Source organism: Lonchura striata, chromosome 6 (assembly GCF_046129695.1).
Source record: "Lonchura striata isolate bLonStr1 chromosome 6, bLonStr1.mat, whole genome shotgun sequence".
NCBI lineage: Eukaryota > Metazoa > Chordata > Aves > Passeriformes > Estrildidae > Lonchura > Lonchura striata.
This window is the reverse complement of record NC_134608.1, coordinates 37,928,329-37,945,788: the sequence shown is the minus strand read 5'-3', so window position 1 is coordinate 37,945,788 and position 17,460 is coordinate 37,928,329. Positions and strand designations below refer to the sequence as shown.

The following is a 17,460-nucleotide window of genomic DNA, read 5'->3' as shown; positions in this document are numbered from 1 at the left end:
TCACCATCAGATTTCATTGCTATCATTTTTCTTGATTAATTCACTGGAAGAGGACAGAAAAGTGATCATATCAATTAACACTGCACTGTATTAAGTGATCAGCAACAGAACTCTGAAATGGAGAATAAAGAAGCAACAGATACAGCAAGGTGTTGCTGTACTTGAGTAACTAAAGCTAGTTCTCTCACTGCAATCACACTTCAATTTAACATTCAAGATCACACAAAAACTACATTAAAGTAGCTCAGACGTGTGGCAGCACAGATAAGCAACGCTGAATTTCGTGCAAAGAAGGAAGCAGTTCATATAATTTAGAGCAGTGCACTCCTCTGCAGAGCCCACTGCCCACTGTCTGCTGATGGTAAACCTGCCCTACACAGCCCGCCCTGTGAAGTGCTAAACACACCAGCACTCCAGATGCTAATTGCTACTGCTCCCCTGTGCCTGCCTTTCAAATGAAGGGATAAAAAAACTGTCACAAGGATCACAGAGATGCTAAAGATTAAGGGAGAATTAAAAAACCCCGTGAATTTGGCAGATGGATCACGATGTCAAGAAGTATCGTTAGGGCATAAACAGGCTTCTTGCGGCAGTGAGGAAGCTTCCCGTGCGGTACCACAAGGCAGCTCAGGGGAGAGGAGCTCATGGCTTTAAACGCTTTCTCCTGCGGCCGGGCCCTGCCGCCAACGCGGGCCGGGCGCCGCGGCACGGCCGGGCCTGCAGCGCCCCCGCGCGGCCGCCGCGGCCCCGCACCGCCGCCCTGAGAATGCAACCCCCGCCACCTCTCGTATCCGAATACACTGCGGGATCCGGCGGGAGCTGTACTTTTCACTCATTTAACTTAGTTAAATACAAAAAAAAAAGTTAAATTTAATAGCAGATAAAACAATCAGATTCAGGTTACACACAGATACCACCCTCTGTCTTGGCATTTCTCTTGCTTCACATGCTGCCAGGCTGCCACACTGCACTTGGGACCGACATTTGCTAATCCATACCACTTGTTACCCACATATACACCTACTCCATTTAGTTATGCACATGATGGACATGCAAAATTGTCCCATTATTTGTAGAAGGCCAATGGGCAGCACTGTTTAGAAATAGGACACTCCATGAAGGGCAACCTTTTATTTTATTGCAATATGTACATAGAACAGTGTTTCCAATTCCCCTCCTTTCAGAAGGGCAGAAGATATGCTGTGCAAGATGGGAAATGAAGTTACTATGATGCAATCTGGGGAAATAATGGTTTAGTGCTAGACAGAGAGACTCTGGAGAGCCTTTCCCTCCCTTATGCACCCATTACCAGAAGGCAAGCAGACATGGTCTCCAATTCACAGATCCCAGGAAACAAGACTGCAGTAGTCACAATATTGTTTTATGTATTGAAAAGCATCTAACTAGGAAAGTACTGTCAGAAGAAACAAGAAATCTGAAGTGCAGCAAAGATAAATACCATTCAGAGTACTATCTTAAGTCAAAGAACTTCAGAGCTCTTTTTCTTTCATGAGGCATTTGCAATGATTCCTGCAACTATATTGTCTTTATAATAATTCTGGTAGGTCTATGTTGGTAGACAGCAGCTTCTAAGGAACACTTCTGTTACTCAGCTCCACCAATATCCAAAGTCAGCTATAAGTTCAGCATAATCCCGATTGCTCTCCTTCAGGACAAATTTTCCACTTCTTTTCCAAAGCAGACTCTAGTTTCAGTTGTGCTCTCAACATCCCTCCTATTTTGTTACTCTTGAGGTCATCACAAATTCAAAAGGTACATACTGAGCTCATACTTTATCTACTGTACCACTGCTCAACCTAATCAGCTCAACTGCTACAGTTCTTCTTCCTCACACCAATAAAGTGGGTATATCCAGACCACATACTTCTCTCAGACCATCCAATAAGTCACAGAAGTAGAATGTTAAGACCGACATATTTCATTGTCATTCAAACCAGCAGGGTTGCAGGCAGAAGAATGTACTTTCATTTTTTTAAGTAAGTTTGCAAAAATACATTGGAAAAAACTCTTCTGATTATACAAGTCAAAGCCATAATCCAAAATCTAAGCCTATTCCTGATAAACTGATGAGACAAGATGGTTTTTACATTCCAGGATATAGTCTCCAGACTCACGTAATCATCAGCTTCAGCTAGTGACCAGAATTCTTACTTCAATGAACTGTCATTACATGCTGGCTTGGCATTACTTCGAAAGAAAGGAGGGGAAGGGAATATTAATATTATATCCTCCATGTATTCATAGAATAATCACAACATCCTCCACATTTATTTGCTTCTAGCTTTATAACAATTACAAAAGAAACCTACCTTTCACTTACCTCTATATACTGTAATTACCAACACAAAGTATATTAAATGGCAGAACAAGAAATTACAACTTAATAAGAAAACTTTAACAGAATGCTCAACAAGAAGGGATGGGAGCAGCAACTTCCTAGAACCACCCACTTGGTTCATATTCTCTTTAAGAATGGCTGTCAGTATAAATGCTATATCAGCATCTTTTTCTCTTAAAGGAAAAGTATAAAACACATTTATGTTTCCCAGAGACATGTCATGGTATTTTAACAGTAACTTGCTAATAAGGATCTCAGCACTCTCTTGGTTGTTTAAGCCATCCACAGTGATTATGAATGATTGTGTTTTATAAGCCAATGAACTGAAGACAAAGCTCAGGATGTATTATCACTTGCAGCAATGTTAGCAGCTTCTATTCAAAAGAAAGCAGAACCTATTTTGCTGCATATATACAATGTCTGTGACTTTTGCACAGTGGGGAAAAAAATCTGTTCCCTGTAAAAATCCAGGGCATGTCATTGCAAATAAGGTTTTTAATTAAAATTGGCATCTTTGAGCCTCCTGCTGACGGACAGCATCTCATTGTCTCCTCCTCATATGGCTAAACTGGCTCCCAAGAGAGACAGTGAAAAGAAACAAAATCACTAGAATACCTAACTTTGACAAGTCCCTGCTGGGGACAATTTCAATAGCAGGATGCTGCAGAGAGAGGTAAAGAGAGAAGAGAGGACTGCTTAGGAAGCCTCCCCTAATGAAGACTCAAAACATCACAAACAAGATAGTAGAGGAAGCATTTTATTCGTAAGCCTGAAGACAGGATGATCAAGGAGGACAATTTTAATCAGAAGCCATATTGTTAAAGAGAATGCAGAACTGTGTCTGCACCTCAGTGGGTAAAGTAAAGCCTTCCTTTGAATGCAAAAGAAGGCTTACGGGCTGGCTAGACCTCTGGCTGGGAGGTTTGCTAAACTGTCAGCTCTGACAAAGCTTTATCCCTCTCAGAAAACAGGCAGATACAGGTTCAAGTCAGACAGATAAATCAGACTTCTTGGCCAGAACATTTTCTTCAATTGATTGCAAAGAGTTTATATTGAATGCCAGCACTGTACCTTCGGGAGGCTCTTCCCGCAGATGAGGAGGCAATTCTTCACTTGTAGTCTCAGTTTCATCATCCACCATCTGTGTTTCTAAGCTAGGGCCCTGCAGAACAGAATAGCAAGAGGAGGTAAATTGCAGAAAGTTCAGACAGGAACCACAAAAATGGTTACAGGACTACAGAATATACTGGACAGTAAGGACACAAGGACACACTTTAGCTGATGAGAAAGAAAGAACTGGGAGATTTGTTTGCAGTCAAATTACAGAAAGGGGAAAGTAAAAAAAAAAAAAGAGAACTTCTCAAGACAGCACACAAAGCAAAGAGCAAAATTACAAGGGTCTTAATTTCTTCATTGACAGAAAACCAGAAAATTAGCAATAAAACACAATTTCTGAGTTACTATTTCCAAAACACATAATGCGGTAACACATTAAAATTTTCATTTATCAAGGGTAGCAGCAGATCCACCATCAACTGGAATTTTCAGGAAAAAACCCTTATCTTTGCCTTATCAAGACTAGATTCTGAAATGTCACTTTTTTCAAAGGAAAACACAGCAAACTCATTTACTATCTTCTAACCTAAGAAGGTCCATTGACCATGGAGTTTTCCCCTATTTGTGCCTCCAAGTGTAATATGCCAAACTAATAATTCCTGAAAAATTACTGTACTACTCTCCCAGGTTTTGCATTTCCATGTTCTAGCCTTCTTGATCCTGTAAAGAGCCTGCAATGTTACTGATGGAAGAACATGAGCACAGTTAAAAGATTTGCAGCTGAACTCACTTTACACACACAATATTTTCATGACATGTGGAGCTATAAAAGTGTAGTTTCTTTTTTAAACTATCACAGGAAAAAAAATTCACCATCTTCTTCCACCCAACTTACCTTTTTTTTTTTTCAAGTTACAGAAGAGTAAACACTAGGCATAGCTAGAGGGCTCCCCTAAAAAAAAACCAACTAATTTTCTTTGCAATGTTAGTACAGTAAAGAGTAAAATGACAAACTTAGCAGTCATTAGGAAATGAAGCTTTTGTGCACTTTGAAAGCATGACTAGGTTTGTAGTGTGAACTGAAAATGTGTACTAACATATGCAGCTGGAACATTACAGAAATACAGCTGGTACATCAACAGCTTGCAAAATGTTATTATTTGAACTCAGGAAGGAAAGGGGCTCATAGTCCTAAAGCTGCAGTATTTAATTTCATCCTTTCCAAACCCTGTGACTGAGAGGTTACCCTCAGCAGCACTGGCTACTTTCTTTCCTCAATTTGCACATTATGAAGAATAACACACTTTTCAATTTCCATCCACTTTCATCCATTCCCCCTCTTTTTCAAAAAATGGACATGAAAACAATACCATCATGCTTTTCAGATGTTTCACAGCAGGGAAAAGAGAAAATGTCCAAGTGAAGGGTACAGGTCTGCTGTTACGGTGCCAGGGTCACAACCTGGATTTCTGCCATCTGTGACTATGCAAGTTTTACCTAGGCTATTTACCTATTTCTCCTCACTTAAAAACACCCAGTATCAACATTGCCCAGCTTTGGTCAGTGAAGAGTTCAAACATTAAGTCATGCCTTGTGGTAGGTATTACAGAAAGGGAAGAAAGTGTTTACCACATGGTACAGATGGGAAAGTAGTGAGTCCCCTTAATCCAATTAAAAAAAAAAAAAAAAAAAAAAAAAAAAGAACAGGAGTCAGTTATCAACATCAAGATCTAACCATCTCCTCATTTTAACTAAATAATGTGGTCTAGATATTAAGAACATGTAAACAATTCTGGGTAAGAGCAACAAATTGAATATAAATTATGTATTTAAGTATCTACATCAACAGGCAATATATTAATTTACACTTCCTTCCTACCCATCAGTGCCACAGAGAGAAAAGAAAAAGGGAAGATGAGGCTACAGTAGTAAACCAGATCAGAAGATTTATTTTTAATATCAAGCATGTGGACATGTAAGATATGAGGCACCAATATGTGCCTTGGAAGCATTCTGAACCACAACTATGGAACTCCTAAACTAGCAGGGGTCTTGAATGTGAATCCTATGCCTGTACTTTCTGGTTTACAACACTAAAATTACTTTAATTTCTTAAAACAAGTAAGAGCCATCTGCACATACTAGCTAAATGCTGCTCAAGGAAACAATCCAACTTCCAGGGACTATGGAAAAGCCAGCAAGAAAAGCCTTATCTTTCCTTCTTCAAAATAGTCAGTATTCTCAATTTCCTACGAGACAAACCTGCTCAGTAGCTTCTCTCAATGACAGCCTATGATAAGTGGTGTTCCTTTGGTTACAGTGTTGTCATCTATATAAATACAAAGAGGATGCAAAATGCTACCAAAAGTGAGTAGGTGGCATTACAGTTTTTTCTTCCTCACTTATTAACTACTTACTGCTTGGTGTTCATGAGCAATACAATGCTCCAGTATGGTGGCTATCACCGACTCCAAAACAAACACAAAAAACAAGAACACTTACTCCAAAACAAAGATTTATCATAGTTGAAGGTCAGCCTTGTACATAAGCTGCATTAACAAATCCAGCTGTGAAAAAAACAGAGCCCATTACAGACCTCCGTGAAGTCCATGGCCGAGTCACTGTTTGCCATCACCTATTTCCCTCCAATTAAAAACTTTTAACACTTGCTACTGGAATACTACAGAAGAAAAATACTCAATCCAAGACTAGTGCTTCTACAGAACATGCTGAATGTCTAACAAACATGACCAGAATTTGTGTGGATTTTTTTTCACTACTCAAAACCACTTAACCATAACACAGCATATTTTAACTGTATTTGGCATACATTTCTTGTATAGCTTTGAGAATGCTTCCCCAAAAAAAGTATTGTTACAGTGAGCTCATGGGCACTCTGTGCCCCCTTCCCCAGGACCCTGTGACTCTGATCAAGATAACCCTGGACCCCTCCTTCCTGCCCCAATGGGGTTGGCGGAGAGCCAGGGAAGCCCACCCTGTCCAAAGTCTACACAGACCCCTGACATTTCCTGTTCGTCCTCTTTTGCCCCGCTCTCCCCTTGGACACCACAGAATAAAGAGAGCTGAACCAATGTATTTTGGGGTAAGAGCCTCTTTTGGAAATCTTTGTCATCTCCTGATATTCCTCCCCTCACCTCGGACCTCTGGGCTAGCCCGATATTCAGGGGGCTGTGCGAGGGGGAGAACGTCAAAGTATTTACAATTTTTTTTTCTCAATTTAATGTTAAAAAAGTCTCAACTGAAGCATGGACATGTCAAGCAATCCCCAATTTTAAGTTTTTCAAGAATTGTTTTGCAGGAAACTTAGCAATCTTGAGATTTCCTAGTTCCTAAAACAAAGTTCAAAATGTTTTCTACAGAATAAATCCAGTTCTCAGCTCACTGATATCTCATCACAATATATATTCACCTATGATACAGGGAGCTTCTAAAAGTAGTCAAGTAAACATCACTTTATCAGACTTCAGCATGTCTGTCTAATTACTGAGGCCAGTGAGTAAGTGTGCATGGCACTGAGATTCACTAATAAAAATGTGAAGCAGTTAACAGTAGATGAAACTCTAGGTTCTCATATACATATCCAGAAGTAATATTTAAGGCTCAAACACTGACAGGCGTCATTAACAAGATTACAAAGTCTCTTTACAAGAGCTTTTTTTTCTTGTGTTAGCATGTCCATTGCTTTTTTAGTTACATCTGCTGAGTTCAATTCACTGGACCTGTTGCAAGCTTGGTAATGAGCATGTACCATATCTACAGTTCTAGCAGCACAGACATCTACAACAATCAAAAAAAAAAAATCCAGGAAATTATCTTCTCAGAAGGTTTGTAACTATCCTAAGGTCCAACAACTTTGCTTCAATCTTTTTTACACTACCATATCAAAAATGAGGCATTAGTTACACCTTTTTTCATTCTTAAGGATTCATGACAGACACGTAGGAGAATGGGATGCATACAACTTTGTAAATTATTGGCTTGCAGGTTCTATAATCATCCTCTGGAGCTGCAGTGGTGGCAGAAGGAATGTACACAGATTGCTTCTGCTTTGACACTCCCTCAGGAGCATCTGGGATGCAGGAAGGTGTATCAACAGTTCAGAAACATCAGCAGATATTACTGTACAATATACTTTCAATTATTTAGGGTTTGTATAGCCTCTTAAATTGGGAATGAGTTTCTATTCCTCACTAGAACCACTGGAGAAGCACAAACTTAAATAGGTATTACAACAGAAAGGTTATGGCACAAAGCCTAAGAATATATAACTAAGAAAAACCTCTTAGCTCTTCAAAGACAGTCTGTGCCCACAAGGAGGAACAAGCAAGCACTTCATACAATTCCTTGATGAGTACTTGACTATGAGCACCATTAAGACATAGTGGCAATTTTTCTGTCATATTTTAACACAACCTTCAAGCTGAACAAGAACAAGTAAACTCAAGCAGAGGTAACACCCACCCTTCCAAAATGAAATTACAGATGTCAGATTTCAAGGTAGCTCACTCTGTCCCCCAACAGTTTCAATGAAGTGCTCAGGAAATGGAAAAGTTTTGTATGAATTCAGCACATTATAAAGATCGGGAGCAAAATTCTATTCTCACAGAATTCTCACATAAAATCCCCTGTCCTGATCACATGGCATGACTACTGGTCTTACAATGCAGTTTAAGGCAAATGCTACGGACTGCTGTGACCTGGCAAATTAGTGTTTGTGGATTTATAATGTGTTTCATAGAAGGCTATGTATTTATGAATAGGGAGAGCTGCCAGTACTGAACTAAACAAGCAGGACAAATTGCATACAGGCATTTCAGAGCATACCTCATGCTCTTCCACAGGACACAATATTTTGAGATAATATACGCTCAGATTTTCAATATATTTACAGGCTGTACAAGTGCTGTAGTAAATGCATACATGACAGAAAGCAAGTTCCTATCCAGTCAGGGTCAGCATTTTCCACAAGGTACAGAGTTTCGTTTATGACACTGAAACCAAGAGCTCCATTTATCACCACATTTGTACTAACAAGTGATACCAGCATGCTCAATCACAAAAAGAGCCATACTACCTCAATCTCAAAGTATTCAAAATACCCACACAGTGCAGGAGCAATCCTAACACCAAGTGATCTGTGTCAGCTCATTTTGCTCCTAAGTCAATACCAACATGAGACTTCATTGCAAATGTCCCAATATGGCTCAGCTTACTAAAGAGTCACCTCAAAGCAACCAAAAAATCCTACCTGCACCACCATCACTTTCAGGCCTTTTAAACTCTACTTTTGTACTTAGCATTATACTAACTGTGGTATAGAATCTTAAAGTGAAGTCTATCAATTAACTGTTCACTGATTCAGGAATTCATTTTGTTAATGAGCAGCAAAATACAAAACTCCAAAACAAAGTCCAAGAAGGGCAACTATGAGGGAGGGCAATCAAATTTAAAACATATATATATATATATATATATATATATATATATACACACATCTTGTGAAAAATTATTAATGAAATATTGAACAAGTTTGGGAAAAATAACTTCACATTTTCTTCAGAGAACCACATATCTTATAACTCTGCTCCTTTTCACCATTCCTACTCTACTCGCAAATGACAAAAACATTTTTTTAAATCCCCTACCATAAGCAGAACCAGAAGGAAATACAGCATGTAAATACTCTTCTCTATTATACTCAAACTTATAAGTAATCTTATCCCCATTTCAGAACAGAAGTTGAAGGAATCTAAAGCTCATAGTCATGGATTCAGCAGCAGTTTACTGTCTCAGTTCTGAGACTACACTTTGGAAATAATTCTAAAATCTGCAGCTTTAGCTACTACTTTCCCTGTGTATCTTCAAGTGAAAATGGTATTTATTACCTGATCTAAACCTTCATATCCCCATTCTTGCTTCTAAACACTTCATTCCAGTTTCCCCTTTCTGACATTATTCTTCATTCATTTACATTCTGGACTTGATCCTAGAATCTTACTTCTTGCACTGTAAGAAACTGCCTCATTCCTCCTAAAGCCTCTCCATAAGAGCCCAGAAGGTCAGATTTGCTTCTTTCTATGCAAATCCTCAACTGCCACCATAAATCACATGTCCTCTGTCCTGCCTAACAGTGACTTTCAGACCTGGTATTCGATGTAGGCACAATTCCAATAAAGCAATTAAGCAGAGGAAAATTCGTGGCAGCCCAGGCTTCATACCTCCACATCTGTGATTTCCCTTCTAAGCTTCCCAGCACAGGTCCAATGCCCTTTTTATAGAGTATCAAATATATGTCAAGTGATAATCATAAAGATTATATGCACCCCTAAAGAATGACAAGCCTCAGGGAGTCTGTGTGAAGAAACAAGTGAAGTAATCCCCAAACACAGGACAGTTAAGTGCTTTGGGATGCTAAATTATCCCAGTGAAAGCATTGGCTATTTATGTATCAGGTTTAAAGAATACATACTTCAAATCCACAAGACTAAAACCCACAGTTTCCTGCACATTAGCATACTTTGCCCCTTCCTAACACCACAAAATCAAAACCTCAGCTCTTTTCATCCCAACTTTCTCCAAATGTGAGATGACACGTTACAACTGAATGTTTGCAGGTGCCAAAGGGCTTGTCAGACCCAGTAACAATGAAGCTGACCCTCATCAGGCTTTCCTAAAATGACATAATTAATGACACTTAATTTGGGATCTCTTCTCTATCCAGGCACTGTTACAAAGTTGCTCAGAACTTATCTTGGATATTTCATATTTAAACAAATTAAATTGTTCCATCTTCCATATCTGAAAATCGCTTGTGGCTCACAATGTCCTTTCTGCTTTTTACAAAATTACATAAGGTCTCAAATCCTACAGAAAAAAAAAGGGGGGCTGTTGTTTAAAGAAAAAGAAAAATTAAACAACCAGCCACTGAGTAGGTAGGTCAACATGATGACAACATTTTCCAGGGAGCTTAGGACCTACAGGTCCTCTTCAGCTGAAGCACATAACCACCAAACCATCTCCTTATTCTCTGCTGTTCAGATTACCACGCTCAGACACTGCGAACAAGTTTAAAACTATCACTGTACTTTTGTTTGGCAGTTTGAAGCTGCAACTTTTACTTCAGCAATGAATTTTCAGCATATAAAGGAATTAAGACTTTAATTTAAAGTTTTCTAAATGCAATAGGAGCATTCCATTGAATCTGCCATCATTATTGATTGCATACCCACACCTCTGGGATTTCCAATGTCAGTTGGATTTTTCCTGCAGCGGGCATAAAATTGATCTGCAACTATAAACTTTTTTTTTTTTTTTTTTTTTTGCTTTCCTCTATATTTAAGAAAGCCTCTTGATAGATGCTTTGCTTTTAATTTTGCAAAACAAAGTTCACTTATAATGAGAGCTTCTGTGCCAGGTTTCAGCCCAAAGGGAATTTGAGTTGCAGTTTTAAATCCCCTGGAACACTAAAGGAAAGTACAGAAATAGAAGCGCTGAGGACAGTAGTGTAAAATTGCAGCACTTTGTTCAAAGTACACTGTAACAAAGAATAGAAAAATTGCTTAGATTACTTGCTGTTTTCTGAGTTTGGACAAACACATTATGGAGGTTACAATTTTAACACTTAATTTTGTCTTGACAACAGAACTGGTGGAGAAAGGCAATGAGAGCAAGATTTAATGTTACAAATGCCAAGTCAAGATTATGTTCTATCCCCAGCAGAACAGTCAAATCCTATTTTTACAGCAATAAAACAACTTTGTACTGTCAGTAATCCAAATTAGGGTTTATTTGGCATAAATAAATTTTCAAGAGTACTAATGACACCATAGTCTATTCTCCATTCAGGTAGCCAGTAAACTGATGGTTTACACTTTCCATGTTCATGTTTTGTATGGGGTAGATAGGACCATTTATACAACAAACAGCCAATACAGTCTGCTCAGTGGTAGATCAGACAGTTCTGGATTTTGAATTAATTATTGTATTGAATTTTGTCTTGATCGACCATTTATTTTCCATCTGCATTTTACCTACTAAATCAATGTTAGCTCAGAAAGAATATAAGATTGTTTTCAAAATCCAAACCAAACAAATCACATTTTGTTTGATCACGCGCTGACCTGGCCCAAAGAGAATAACTAACATAATATACTATAAATGTACTTTTCCAGCTTGGTCCTTGACAGATGGATTTAGTGATTAATGCCAGTTTTACTCTGCCTAAAGAAATGAGATAATGCACTCTACAGAAATAATATTCTCCATTTTCCTAACAAGAGGTGGAAGTATCACTCTAGGGAGCTGCAGATAGCATGAGAAATTTGTCTGAAAAATGAGAAGTCCTTTGTCTAATAATATAGGCATAGATGACAGAGCTCATTAAGATTTTCTCAACCATGCTAGAGATCTATAATGTAATACCCTTTTCACTATCCTAAGTAGGGTCACAATAAAAAACAGACAAACAAACAAAAAAAAACACCTCACAGAAAGATGCATTAAGCAGTATTCTATAAGTATGACTTCATATGATTCATTTTCCATGCATTTATTTCCTTAAAAGTGCACTACTACTGTTTTAGCTTTAATGAGCTGAAATTTAAGTAATTTTCGAGGGCTTTTACAGCTGAACATCAGAATTTTTACTATAAGACTTGAATTCAAAGTACATTAGCATATATACAGCTTGAAAAATATAAGCATTCTCCCCCAAAAGAGTCACAAGAGACATTACTGCAAGAGTAACTTTTAAATTTATTTTGTGGATGGTTAGGTAGTTAAATATTTCCTTCCTTACAAATGAGTTTTGAACCCACGTCAGAGCTTTTCAGGATCAGTATTGCTTGTATTCTATGCGCTTATTGCAATGCTTTAAAGAAGAAACATTTCAGATAAAATATTTACTAACTCTAGAGAACAAAAGCCACATCTTCTGGTACTGTTAAGTCCTGCAATTTCACACCTAGCCTGCACAGTCAAAACTTGACTGCCAGAAGCACTGCCAGCAGTAACACCCCTTTTATTTCAGGCTCCATAGAGAGCTCTTTTTTCCCCAAACTCACTCCAAGAAATAGTAAGAAAGGTCACAACTTGCTGTATACAAGATTCCAACCAGTTACTATACTCGGCAACTAAACAGCCATGAGACAGAAAAAGCACTTGATCACTATGAATACAAGCAACACACTAGCAAGAATTCATTCAGGAAGCAATAGCTTCTGGTCAATGCTGCCTTCTACTTTAAAGATCTGTGAGGTGCAAAAGTTCTCTCTCCAAAATGTTTTTAGAATGAATCAAAGCCCAAGAATTGCAGTAGACTTTGAGCATCTCTGCAGACATATTAAGACTAAGACTTACCACCACAAGCCACTTCTGTGATGCCCACTAAGTTCAATCAGAACATTATTTTGAAGAAACTTAGGAGCTCTACTATTTGTCCCATCTATGTAAGAATATACCTTTGCCCAGAACTTTGAAGGTAGTAACCCTTACCTGTATCTCTGAAATTCAGCTGAAATATTGGAAAATAAAACTACTACAATGTTTGTAGAGCAGCTCAGCAATAAACAGATGTGACCAATCACAGGCATACATTTAAATCAAAATTATCTACAGAATATGTACTCCATGTTTTCTTTTACTCTATCACTTACATTCACACTCTTCCTGATTCCACCTTTAGGACTACATACTAGGAAAACAAAATATTACTATATACTCCATAGAAAGCAATAACTCTTGTCTCTTATTTTTATATTTCCTTTTCCAAGTACTTTTCATTTCAACTATAAAGAGCCTTGCTAAACAGGATTGGACACATGTAAAAATAAAGATTACATATACATCATTTTGACAGGACAACCCACAACATCCTTAAGGAACAGAGCTGTCTGTAAACACAAGCAAGAAAAATATTTACTTGAGCTTTCCATAAATTTGATACTGCATCTTCAAAATATCTTGCCTTATTCTGATCTCTAAAATTTATCTGTCAACACTTACTATCACAGGCAGTCAGAAAAAGAGAACTATAGGCAGTAAGTTCACATTCTTTCTCTTAAATATAGTGTTAAGTTTCTCAAAGTAAAATGTCACATTTATGACACTTGTCATATCCAAACTATATAACTTAACTCTGAGTACATGCCAAAGCACCACAAGCTTTCATTCTACTTTGAAGAATCCTTTCAATAACGAGGGGAACAGCCACTTAACTGAAATCACATCTTGAGCTTGCTTTCACGAACAGAAACTTCAATATGACCTGCCACTCTCAATGCCTTTCATTTCTCTGATTTTGGATTTAGGTTAGCCCAGAGACAGCAGCAGTGTTAGAAGCAGTCACCACAGCAGAACCATACCAGGAACTATCCTAATGCCTCAACTCATTCACAGATTGAAGATACAGCATGAAGAGGTTCTGTTAGCAAGGGCACAAGAACCTTCTCCAGTGCTGCCTAAGACTTGAGAAATCAAGCATTTAGCCACAAGAGAGAGATTAATACTGGAAAGATAGTATGTTGTGGGAGAGTGATCAGCAGCTGACTGTGATAGACAGGCGGGGATTTGGTTATCTCCCTACTGCCCTAATAAATAGAACTGCCCTCCCCACAGGACAGACATATTACCCAGGCTCCTAATGCAGCCTGAAAAGGTGTATTTCCATGCCATCAGGATCATCTGCCCTTGAAAGAAAGCAAACTTTATTGACATATTCAAAAGGTATCACTTATCACTACATATAGAAAAGGTCCACTTCCTGGCACAATCTGAGCTGCTTGCCTCTCACTCCTGTCCTACAAAGAAGGAAAAGGGACATTTGCCAGTTTTGTACTTTGCATAGCCTGGAAGGGCCCAGAGATACCATCCTTCAGCATGGACACAGCTCAAAAGACATGGGAACAAAAATAAAGTAGACATAAAGACTATCTTGAATCCACTCCAGCTTCAACACCAAGTTTTAAAGCATTGCTTTGCCATACTACTTTACTTCACTCTACCTTTTCAATAGGAAACTTATTAAGTGATTATGTTAAAAATAAACCGCATCAGGCTTCAGTTTCTCCAGCAATGATCAGCATTGCTAACGATACTGACAGGATCACTTCTACAGCAGAAGAACATCCCCTGATGTTACCTTTTACTTCCCTTTTCCTGCTTCTTCCCTAAATAGGCAGACCATTTTGATGCACACTAACATTAACCTGTTTTCTTTTGACTGCTCTGCCTTCTCAGCAACATGCTAACTAGCATCAATGAGCTCGGCATCAAAACCAATGCTGACAGAAACAAACAAACTCAAATGTATTTCCCAAGATACAACAACAATTAGGGGAGAAACTGACGCAATTATCTTGAAAAGCTTAGTTTTGATGTCATCCCTGAAATGATCAAAAACTTAAACTTACTTGTTTTGAAGTCACACTGTACACTCACGAGCAGGCCCATAAAAGGGATTCAGATCCAACTCGCATCACACAGATACCTCTTCCTTCCCTTCTCCCTTCCTCACCCTTTTAAAGGGGTGAAAATACTGCACATTTCAATGCATTCCACTCCTTAAATGAAAAGGTAATTATCCCCACCCCCAGCTTAAGATTTTAAATCCTGCATCAGCAATGATCTTACCTAGAAGAAACTTGAAGCAACTCCTACAGCAAAGGGTGGCACACATGGAAAGAAATGTGCACTGAAAGAAATGACCCAATTTGATAAAAAAAAATGTGAACCCTTTTATACTGAAAAGCTTAACACAGTGCTTATACCTGAAAAACTATTGGTTAAAAACAAACAACTTTCCCCCCAAACACACTCATTTTTTCTTGCAGTCAGAACATGATTCCACTCACATCTTGTATTTTGAATAAGCTCATCTTAAATAGCCATAAGGTTTCCCCACTCTAGTGGGGCAAAAAAGGAATTCAGCAAAAGTAATGGTCTTCACAAGAATAAGCAGCTGTTTACTCTGCATGCAATAAAACAGAACCTGAAGGAAATCTTTTCAGTTTTGTACCTCAAACTGGATGTATTGTTCAGACAGCACTCTGAGATTTTTGTTTTACAGTGTAAGTCAACAAAACACTCAAAGCCATAGTCCTGTTTAACAATAATGTTCTCACTACATACCTTTCATTATCCTACACTATTGGAACTAACAAATATTCAGAGAGAAAGAAAAAATACACATTTTACTATCAGGCTTTGTACAAATGTACAACAAAACATAAGACTGCATAGAAGGGCATGCTCTTTTTACATATATTTATTTCATGTATGCAGAGGCTGCCCCTTTTCTTTCACCCACCAGCTGTGTAGCTATTATGGTTAAGAGTCCCTGGTGCCCAGAGACAATTGTTAAGCCCAGTGACTGCCACACGTGCACCTCCCAGAACCCAGCACCTGCACAAGCTATTGAACTTCTAACGCACACTTACTTGACTCAGAGGCTTGGAGAAAGGCCCGAGCCAAATTTCTCCATCAGGATCGGTACAGACCTATAGAGTTTCTGCCTGAAAAAGCTTACAACCTAGCTAATACATTTTTTATTTTATTGCTAGACAAATTCAGGAGACAGGGAATGCTTGGTGTGCCTCAAGTTTCAGACTGATTAATGCGAGAAAACCCTTCACAAGTCATACACCTGAAAATACGGAAATATGACAACATAAAGTGAAGCAAAAGCAATACAACACCACTGCTGACTCCTAACAACCTCACACCTGAGTGTTATATATTCCGACTTCTACAGTCCAGTCAGCCTCAGCACTCACACCAATAGCCGGCTGAGGTTAGACGTTCTCTATTCTAACAGTTTTCCACAGCAAACTACGGAGAAAGGCGGCGATCCCCCCAGGCTTAGGGAAGGGCCTGCGAGAGCAGCAGCACAGGTGAGCACCGGCGCCGCCCCGGCCGCACGCCAAGGCACGAACCCCGCGGCCGCCGGCAGCGACACCGCCACGAGATGCTGTGGGTGAGGGAAGATGCCCGGGGAGGGAGGGACATTTCTCCGTGCAGACACCAGCCGAGAAGGGCAGCGGGGGCAGGGGCAGGCAGCCTCCCCCGGCTCCCACGCTACTCCCTCCCCGTCTCAGCGCCGCAGGAAGCGAGCCGGGTTTGCACGGAGGGAAGGGGGGATTCTTTCCAGGGAGACGGACCCAAGAAGCGACACCACATCCCCCGCGAAGTTGGAAGCTTCTGGAAGTTGTGTACTTGGTTACGAGCGCGCACGGCCACCGCCACCTCCCGTCCCCGGTTACCGCCGGGCCCGGCCCCCGCCCCTCGCCCCCCCGCAGCCGCCGGGAGCCGCCGCGGCCCAGCCGAGCACCGGGGACAGCCGCCAGCATCACCTTCATGCCGCGTCTCCCGGAGCACCGCCCGGCGGGGATGGAGGGAGGGCGGGCGGCCGGCGGCTGCGTGCCCGTCTCCCCCGGCGCTGGGGCTCCGGCTCCTCCTGCCCGATGTAAACACACACCGGCGGGCGGGGGGAGGCCGGGCCGGGGGGCAGCGCCATGGCAACCCGGCCGGAAGAGGAAGCGCGGGGGTCAGGGGCGCCATGTTGGCGGGGGCTGGCGGGGATGCGCGGGGCTCCGCGCAGCCCGCACCGAGACACCCCCCAGGCAACGCCGCTCCCGGCGTGCCAGCTGGAGTGCTTCACCTGCGGGGCGTGCTGGCCTCTTCCAATTTCCAGTGTAAACTGCTGGGAATGCAGCGAAGGGAGATGAATTGACTCAGCCTTAAGTCAAACGTGGAAGCAGTGTTGGTTTGGCCAAGATGAGGAGCCAGTTCTCCGAGCTCTGCCCTCGCTGCAGGCTTGCTGGCATTCACAGAATCAAATAGAATCCATTAGGTTGGAAAAGATCTATGAGAGCACTGAGTCGAACCTAAGCACCCCCATGTCAGCTAGAGCATGACACTAAATGCCGCATCCCATCTTAAGTCCAAGGATGGTGACTCCACCATATTCCCTGGTCAATCTACTCCGGTGTCTAAACACCCTTTTTGTGAAGAAATTCCTCTTAATGTCC

At 40.4% G+C, this 17,460-nt stretch overlaps 1 protein-coding gene across 4 annotated transcripts in view; it reads right to left on the bottom strand.

Annotated features, from left to right (window-relative positions):
- The window catches only part of LOC110472087 (transmembrane protein 263), a 201,068-nt gene extending 184,170 nt beyond the window's left edge, over positions 1 to 16,898 (bottom strand). Inside the window, exons 1-2 of one of the 4 annotated variants that reach the window (XM_021533439.2) lie at positions 16,783 to 16,898; positions 3,431 to 3,521 (exon numbers count right to left, since the gene is read on the bottom strand). In XM_021533439.2, coding sequence (XP_021389114.1) covers positions 3,431 to 3,521; positions 16,783 to 16,788 — 97 coding nt within the window. In that variant the 5' untranslated portion in view covers positions 16,789 to 16,898. Of the gene's footprint in view, positions 1 to 3,430; positions 3,522 to 14,844; positions 15,300 to 15,870; positions 15,905 to 16,590; positions 16,689 to 16,782 lie in introns of those variants that run through there. The other 3 variants (XM_021533440.2, XM_077784163.1, XM_021533441.3) reach the window with 3 other exon arrangements.
- Between the last annotated feature and the right edge of the window lie 562 nt (positions 16,899 to 17,460).